This window comes from Charadrius vociferus, unplaced genomic scaffold (assembly GCF_000708025.1).
Source record: "Charadrius vociferus isolate BGI_N301 unplaced genomic scaffold, ASM70802v2 scaffold600, whole genome shotgun sequence".
NCBI classification, from domain to species: Eukaryota; Metazoa; Chordata; class Aves; order Charadriiformes; family Charadriidae; genus Charadrius; species Charadrius vociferus.
Window position 1 is genome coordinate 1,188,701 of NW_009646404.1, and position 8,912 is coordinate 1,197,612.

At 58.2% G+C, this 8,912-nt stretch overlaps 1 protein-coding gene across 1 annotated transcript in view; it reads left to right on the plus strand.

The window, feature by feature from the left end:
- The window catches only part of TNRC6A (trinucleotide repeat containing 6A), a 117,399-nt gene that overhangs the window by 8,113 nt on the left and 100,374 nt on the right, over positions 1-8,912 (plus strand). Inside the window, exons 2-4 of the mRNA XM_009895166.1 lie at positions 270-402; positions 915-1,056; positions 7,156-7,217. Coding sequence (XP_009893468.1) covers positions 270-402; positions 915-1,056; positions 7,156-7,217 — 337 coding nt within the window. The remainder of the gene's footprint in view (positions 1-269; positions 403-914; positions 1,057-7,155; positions 7,218-8,912) is intronic.

Genomic DNA, 8,912 nt, shown 5'->3' on the forward strand with positions numbered 1-8,912 from the left:
CTGAACTGCCGGGGGTGGAGGTGCTGACCCTCCCCCAGCGCCTCCTCCCGTGCCGGGTGAGCTGGTTGTTCCCATCCAGCCGCAGCTCCGAGCCCCATTCCAGCCCGGCACCGACTCGCACGCATCTCAGGGTCGGCCTGTTCATCTCAGCGAGACTTTCCCGCAGCGCTGTGCTGGAGCATCTTCTTTGTTTCCCATCAGCGCGGTGTCTCTTTGCAGTAAACACATTTTCCCGTTCCTCATCTGAGTTACATCTTCTTTTCACCCAGATGCTGCGTGCCGACACCTTCAACCCGCCTCGACGGCTCGCTGCGTCTGCCGGCGAGCATCTCCCCGCCCGGCGTGCTGCGAGGGCGCGGGATGTGGGTGCCTCCGCTCGCTCTGCCGCCCGCCGGCTCCTGGGTAAGAGCTCGTGGGTTGAGGGCACTGACTCGGGACTGGCATTTTTCATGTGGGCTCACGCAGCTTTCCTCCTGCCTGGCTCGGTGCGTGCAACGCGTGAGTCGGCAGCGCCTGACACGGGGCGGGTGTGCGGGGCACGCGGTGCCGGCGGTACAGGTGCCAGGTGAACCGCAGTGCCCTCGTAGGTGGTCCCGGCTCCGCGGCACGTGGGGCATGACATCTTTCCAGACCCATCGTGGCTGTATTCATCATTTGTGCGATAGCAAAATAACGCCCCGTTGGGTCGTGCCAGGCTCATCCGGGCGGGAGGGTGTTGGAGGAGGAGGATGATGGTGATGAGGAGGAAGATGTGTGGAGGACGGGGTGCTCGGCAGGACTCTGGGGCTTCGCCTGTGTTTGCTGGGGACGTCTGGCACCGGTGCTGCCCCGGCGCAGTGGCGCTGATGTCATCACCGGGCACGAGGGGCCGGAGGCGCTCTCTGCCGAGCCCGTGACCCGGTTTCCCTCCCCAGGCGGCCGAGGGCTTCGCTCACAAATTCGAAGTCCTGATACGGCGCCAGAGCCCGCCCCGGCGGCTCACCCAAACCTCCTCTCCTCCTCCTCCTCGACTGGAAATGCCTCGGCGAGGTCCGTCAACGCCCGCTCCGCGGAGAGGTAAACAAGAGTTGAATAATTAGCAACGATTCATTCGGTGGTGAAATTCCTCGGCTTTGATTTAGAGCAGCTCCGCTACCGTGCATCCCACCCGGGCCGGAGGGGTGGCGGGAGGTCAGGACACGGGGCAGCTCTGGGTGGGCGCCCTCCCACCCCACGGCCCCTCCGCGGGACGGGGCAGGAGGAGGTTCTGCGGGAGGTTTTTCCATCCGCATTTCATGTGTGTGTGTGTGCATGCAGACGCCTGAGCTTTTGTCGCCCTTTTGTGTGCGAAACGGTTGTTTGGTAGCAACGAGCAAGGGCTCCTTGCCAAGTCTGCCTAATTAAGATTAAGCATATGCAGATTCGCCTTGTTTTCAGCTAATGACAGCTGCAAACAATTATTTGTCATGCTGGCTGACTGTTGATTGGTAAAAGCCGAGGCCAAGCGAGGATTGTACGATCTGCCTTTTGCACGGCGGCGCTGCCGGCCATGGGTGCGAGCGGGGTCTGCCCTCCCAGGGTCTGGTTGCCACTCGGGGCTCAGCACGTGCCCTCGGTGGTCCCCGGCTGTGCGGGGTGGCCGGCTCGGTCATCGCCCCCGCAGCTCCTTGGGTCGGGGTCTGCTGGAGGTGGGATTTTCCTGGTTTGTTTTCAGCGTTGCCATCAGCATAGACACATCGTGATGTTTTCACGGGGAAAACAAATAAAGATGTCTGCAAACGTATCTGACGGCTGTAGCTGCCAAGCCAGCAGCCTTCATCAATTTTCTGCAAGCTGAGAACCAAAGCAGAGACTAAATGAGGCGGGAGGCTTTCTGCCCGCCGTCCTGCTCCGAGCGCAGCTCAGGAAGCACCTTGGCATCCCTCCAAGATGCCTGCGCTTTTTAAGGATATCCTCAAAAAGAGCTCAATTTAATTTTTTTTACTATTATGCTGATGAAAGGAGAGAGCCTTTCGAACAAAAGGATACCCGAGCAACTTAAATACTCAGTGTTGCAGGCGAAAACATTCTGCATTTGTTTTAAGGACAGCATGGAAATGAGGACATGGTGGAAAAATAGTCACCGCAGAGATATAATTATGTTCTGTTTGACATACATCCTGCTCGGCGAGATGTGCCGCGTGGATGTACACGCTCTCGCAGCATCCCCTGCCCTGCTCTGCAGCCCTGAGCCCGGCGGAGCTGGGGGCACGTGGGTCCATCCTCAGACACATTTGGATTCCTCCCGGGCTGTTTTGGCTGATTCCTGTAAATCTCACCCAGGGACCCCTCCGGCGCCGGGGGGACAGCCAGGGCAGCTCCTGCTCTGCCCCAGGGACATGGCGTAGAGTGAAAGCCGAGTGCCGGGGGTGGGCTGTGCCCCCAGAGCTGTTATCTGCTGGTTACCTTCAGGCTGCCCGTGTTGAGAGCGTGTGTCCTCCACCCTGAGGGTCAGGAGCAAAACAGTGCTCGGAAGCTGAGACGCCGCAGTGCCGAGGTGGGGGGGGAGGTGGAGGCGCCCCTGTGCCACCTCGTCCCACCTGCAGCCCGGACCCTCCGGCCACTCGCCCCCGCGCATCCCCGTGCCCAGCCCTACTGCTCAGCCATCACTGGCCACGTCCCCACCACCCCAGCTCTGAAACGAGCCCCTACTCCTCCTGCGAGGAGCCGAGTCAAACGCTGGGGCACTTCTGAGAATATTTTTGAGCGTTCCTGACTTTAATTGGGTTTACTTAATTATTATTTACTTTGACTGAAGAAACTGTTGTATTTAAATAACGCTGGTTTTGCCAAAACGCTGTCACGGAGAAGCTGCTTTCCCTTTAGGAGCCCTCAAACATGGGCTTCCTTCCAAGTCCCTCGGCTGGGCGGCGCGTGGAGCAGCATCGTCGCTTGTGCTCCTGCTCCTTCCCCGGTTGGGAGCTCAGCTCCGTGCTCAGGGACGGCTCTCGCAGCCACGCTGCGGGCGGGCAGCGGAGGGGACAAAACGGGAAAGCTCTGCTGCTTCCAGGTGGACCTTTAGTGTTCCTTCTTGGAGCCCGGCAGGGCTGAAGGTCGTGGCTGGGAGTGTCCTGCAGCCGGTCAGACCCCCCGTGTGCCTTGAGGAGTTTGTGAGGAGAAGGGAGAACAGACCCAAAGGGCATCTGCAAACACGGGAAGGGTAAATGACTGAACTCCGAAGACTGGTGGGAAGGAAGCTGAACCTCAAGGGATGCAAAGCAGTCCGTAATTATAGATCGTAACAATAACCAGCAGTGGCACTGAATTATAAGCAGAACACGTTCCCATTTCGAATCACAGTGTGGGGTTGGTTTTCATTCCTTTTTTTTTGCCTTGTTTCTCTCTCTTCCTTTTTTTTTTTTTTTTTTTTTTTTTTAATCACAGTTAAACAGCCTCCAAATCATCTTTGGAGCTGGAAATACCAGCCCTCAACAGCTGCCACTTTCCACCCTACCGCTGATGCTTTGCCATCTCACGGTTCAGGACAGAGCCGGGCAGGCGATGCTCCACGGGGACCCGGATTGGGCATCCCGACCCCCCGACGCTGCCGCTGGGCTGGGAAAGCCGGGTCTCCTGGGCTTCGGGAATTCTCCGCCGTGCCATGGGCAGGACAGCAGGACGGTACCGGACAGATGGCATGAAATCCTGCCTCTGCTCAATTCGGCATCCAAACTCCTGTTGACTTACAGGGTTACGTTTGGGATCTTTTTACATGTCAGCTCGTGTCCCCCGGGGACCATGAGAACCCAGGCAGCTCGGGAAGGCTGAAGAAAAGGAGCAGGTAGGCAGGTCCTGGGAATCTCAGAGGACGGAGCCCAGCGGCCCTGCATTAGGTTATTGAAACAGCCTCTCTTAAAAGCGACAAAAAAAACTAGTGCCCTGGTATAAGCGTGTGTTTGCAGCGGAGCAGCGCTTTCCTCCCTGGTCAGGATTGCTCTTCGGTGTGGGATACGCTGAAGCTCTGATGTATGTTTTGATGTTGTCTAATGAGCATCTTGTCTGCTTCTGCTCTCGCTGCCTGGCGCACTGGAAGGAAATCTGTAGCTATTACACGGAGGAGATAGGGAAAAACATCCATTTGTATATGCCTGTTTTCTGATTCAAGCTGCTGAATATTCAACAAAAATCATTTGTGACCTATATTCAGCGTAATTGCTGTTATTGCAGGGTAGGTAGCAGAAATGTCAGCCCAAGTACCACAGAACGCGGTTCTCGTCTCTGCATCACGTTGTGCAAAAGGTAATTGGGAAGGGGAGGGAGGCAGCACCGGTGCAGCAGCCTCCAGCCGCTTTGCCAGCATCTCCCTGCTCCTGAATTTCCCCTCAGGGAACTCCTGCTTCCCAAAATCTTCATGTAGAGAGCGTGCAGTTCTAAAGAAAAGACAAAGCGAATCTAAGCAGACAAGGAGGTAAAGCCCACCTTGATGCTCACTGCACGGAGGATCTCTCTGCCCGGGGGCTGCCTCGCCAGGACCTGCCCCGCCGCCGGGGCTGTCCCCGGGGATGGGGTGGGGGTTTGGGGTTCACCCCAAGGCGCGTTTGGTGCTGGTGCTGGGGGAGCCTCGTCCCCTATCCCACACGTTGTCCTTCGGACCGTTTTGGGGCTGTGGGGACGGCGGTGCCTTTCCCCCGGCTCCGCAGGGTTCGGGCTTTCCCAGCACGGCCGAGACGCACCCCCGTGAAAACCCCGTCCCTTCCAGCGTGTGTGAATGATTTTTGCACCCAGTAACGCTCCTTTTCTATCATTTGGTCTCCTTATTTGGTATTTCTTTAATAATTAGTGGCAGATTTTGTACTTATGTTTGCAATTATCTAAATGCCTCTGGGACATGTTCTGCCAGATAATTGAATCTCCTTGGTATGTGACTGCGCAGATATTGTTAGTGAGCACAGGCTGGAGCTGAAGAATGTTTTGCTGGCTTTTGGTGTCATGTTAAGACAAATTAGGCTTTTTCATTTAAAAAAAAAACTAATGGAAACAAAGCGTTTTGCTTTGCCGTCCTCAGCAAAAGTTTCGCTCGAAGCTGTATTGGAGAGGGAAATACATTATTATCAGTAATTAACTGGATGTATATTTTAACTGTACGTAGTGGTTCTTTGCTGGGCTTCAGCAAATTCTCCGTGTGCCCAATTCACAGCTGCAGCGACTAACGAAGCACGAGATGCAGGCAGGGCAGGGCGGAGCGGGTCCTGCGTTGGGATGATGGCAGGAAAGTAGGATCTCCGGCCAGACAGACAGACATCTGCATGCAGCCTGGCTGGCAGGGGCAGGAGAGGGGGATTTAAGGTGCCAGGCAAGGGACAGGAAACCTCCCCGCTCAAGTGCCATGCTTGAGAGTAAGCGCGGAACTGTTTGGCTTCTAAACCCTTCTAATTTAGGGAGACACGATGAAATCCCTTCTGTCAGCATCGCTGTTTCTCGTAGGGCCCGGGTAGGCAGGGGACACCAAGACTTGCCTGGATGCCCTGTGCTGGCCACAGCCGGGTGTGATCTGAGCCCGTCCTCAGCCCAATCTGCACGGCGCAGACGTGGCATCCCGCAGCACAGAGCGCCTGTAAGTCCTCAGGGTTGGTAAGAAAAACATTTTTCCAGGTCAAAGCTGCACTGTTGCTGGCTGAGATGAGGCTTTGGAGTGTTGCTGCTGCCTTTCCCTGTGCGTGGCCGAGGCCGGGGGCAGCTCCGCACCCCTGCGAGACCCTCTGGCTGCTTCGCTGGCTGCAGAGCCACCGGGGCGAGGAGGGACCCGCCGCACTCCAGCCAGGTGAGCCCGTGTTGGGTTTTGATGTAGGTAATGGAAGACTTGTCAAATCGTGGCCAGGAAAATGTAACCGGGGATCTCGGGAGCAGAAAGGAATGGGTAAGAGGTGCCGACCCATGGCTCTACCTCCACCAAAACCCTTGGGACCGAGGGGGAAGGAAGGGTCCCGCGGCGGAGGTAGTGGGGGAGCACAGGGCTCCTGGGGGGCAGCTCCCCGAGAGCTGAGCCCACCGGCGATGGCAAGTGCAGCAGGAGGAGTTGGAGAAACAAAAAGACTTACGGTTCCCTTCACTCATTCAACCTTGGCTTTATCTGACGTTTTCCCCTTCCAGCTCATTCCCACAGCAAAGAGCAAGAAGGCCCTTTTCGTAAAGTCTCGGCCGGGCGGGGATGGCCCTTGGCTCCCCTGGGGATTTCTCACACCCCAGGCAGACGCAGGTCCCCGCTGCAGAGGGTTTGTGCAGGGCTGGGAAAAATGGGACTTCTCCCGTGGTCCCGAGAAGGTCCCTGCTGTGGCTCTGGGGCGGCTCTCCCAGCTCCGGGCAATGGGCAGCATCCTCCCTGCTGGAAGCTCCAGCAGCTCCTCTGCCCGCTCACCCCGGTGTTGGACTAGTTTCCAGGTCTCGTGCGTGGGATCTGGAGGGAGAAAAGGACTTCTGTGATGAGGGACAGCACAGGGCCGCTTTGGTTGCAGTTTTTTTGAAGTCTGATTTTAAAGCTGATCTCAGTCTCACACAAAGGTGGTCGGGGCAGACATCAGCTGTGAAGAAGAACAATTTCGGGTTTGGGTGCAGCTGGCTCAGGTGTCACAGGGGCTGAGACCGCTCCTTCGGGCACCCCCGTGCCAGACCCTCGTGCCACTTTGGTCCCTGGGTGAAGGCGCCTGGACCCGTGGCTCCGGGGGGGCTCTGTGCAGAGGACGTTGTCTGCTCCCAGGGAGGGCCCAAATTCGTAAACAAAAAGAGAAACTGATACGGATCAACCCATAAAAATGAATTAATATGTTAAAAAGGACAAGCTGGGTCTGTCTCAGCAATAACTCGGCACTGCAGACATTCAACCAGCCTGCTCTGAATGATGACTCTTCGGGAGCCTGAAGTAGCTCTAGGGTTGCCAGGACTGTTACTTTTCTTACATCACTTTTTTTTCCCCAAAAAATATTGAATTTTCTCCTTTTTAAAATACGGATGCGATTCGCCTCACGCCGCCCCAGTCTCCCTCTCAGCGCTGTGCTGGGCGGCCTCACGGAGCGCGTGGATGCTGCTGGGCTCCTGCTGCAGCCGTGGCTGTGGGCAGGGAACGGGCGCTGCCGGGATGCTGAGCACGTGCTTCGGCAGCCGAGCGGGTCAGGCCTTTTGTCCTCTGGTCTCCCCCCTTAGCGGGCTGCAGTTCCCTGGTAGATGCACACCGTGACCAAGGGTTGGTCCAGGAGAGGCTGAAGGTGCGATTTGCTGTGAAGCTTCGGTACGGGAGGTGCCGATCTGGGGTGGTTTGTCCCGTTGGGCAGGCAGAGGAGCAGGATATGTCCATGGCTGGTCCCGGTCCCCACTCTCACCACGGCCGTGTGTGCTCTGCTTTGCCCGACACCCTCCAGCCGGCTGATGGGGATTTGGGGCTGTTCATCATCAGCACCCGCGTCGCAGGCAGTGGGGGGTGGACGTTTCTCTGGAGTTTTTCCTCCCCGATGAGTGGGGAGGAGGCAACAATTGTAAAAATCCCCAACTGAAGTTTGGGTGCCGAGCAACAAGAAGTGGAGAACTCCGTAAGGAAGAGTTCTCAACACACGGCTGTGCAGCTGCCGGTCTCACCGCTGGCTGCCCCGGAGCCACAACCCAGAGGTGGGGTTTACACCCTGTAAATTAGGGAAGAGTGCTCTTCCTGGGTGTCTCGTGGAAGGAAGGGAGTGAGGTGTCGGTGCAAACCTGTCCTGCCTTCTGCAGCTCCCCGGCTCCGGCTGCCGCCTGCCCTGTGCCGGTGAAGGGCACAGCCAGCGCTGGGGACGCCGGCAGAGCCGGTGGCACTGCTCCTTCCCCCGGGAAAAGCACCCGTGATCCCTCTGTGCTGAATGGCTTCACTCCTCCTCCCTCTTCGGTGCTTGGTTTGCTTCTCTTTTAATCTCTTCATGACCAGGACGCTGATGGGGACCTGCGCACCGGAGCTGCTTGTTTGTGGCTGTGCCCGCTGGTCGCCTGCAGCCATGGTGCTCTGTGGCAGTGGCTTGGCTGGCACCACGTGCAGGACATCTGCCACCAGAAGGCAAGGAGGAGCAAGGGGTGGGTACCTGCCCTTCAGCTGCTGCCCGAGACTCAGGGGCACCTCTGCAGCCGGGGACAAACCCCCTGGGTGCCCCTTTGCTCTTGCTCTCATCTGGGCAGGTCGGGGCATTTGATTCCCCTGTGACAACACGACCGGTGCATGTATCCCTTGGATGACTTCCCCTCTGTGGGGGTCCTGCGGGCGCTGCCTGGGGGGCAGCTGTGGAGAGGGGATGCTCAGGCAGCCCCGTGTGCCCGGATGGCCTCATCGGAGAGCTGTGAAGCCCCACAGAGCACAGCATCCACCAGCGCTGCTGGTGCAGAGGTGGCGATGGAGCACTCCGAGCATCCGTGTCCCATAGCATCGAGGTGCATCAGTGCTCCGTGTCCTGCCGGCCCCACTGAGACCTGCCCACTGCCCCCTGGCCCGTGCGTGGGAGCAGCCCCCGCCGGAGGGATGCCTGGCGCAGGGTTAACAGCGTGCCAGCTCCCCGGCTCCCTGCTGAGCCGTCCCCCCACGCACCCCCTGCTCCCGCGCTTCGCCCCAGCCACAAAGCAGTTAATATTTGTTGATCGCGGCGGCGTGCTCGACGCTCCGTGCGGCTCTCGGATGCAGCGCGATACTCCCCGGTCTCCAGGGATCTCGTGGCATTTTGCCCAGATGGCATCGGTCTGTGTCTCAAGGACATAACACGGCGCCTACGGCTCTGTGCGGCAGCGCTGGAGTGACAGATGAAGCCGGGGCGCTCCTTCATCTCTGCTGAGAGGGAAGAAAACCTCCTGAAAATGCCAGGTCTCCAGCCGGCCGCTCCCTTTCGCCTCCACGAATGAGCCGGTACCCGGCAGCCGCCCGGGTTGCTTCGTGCGGGGGCAGCCCCCGC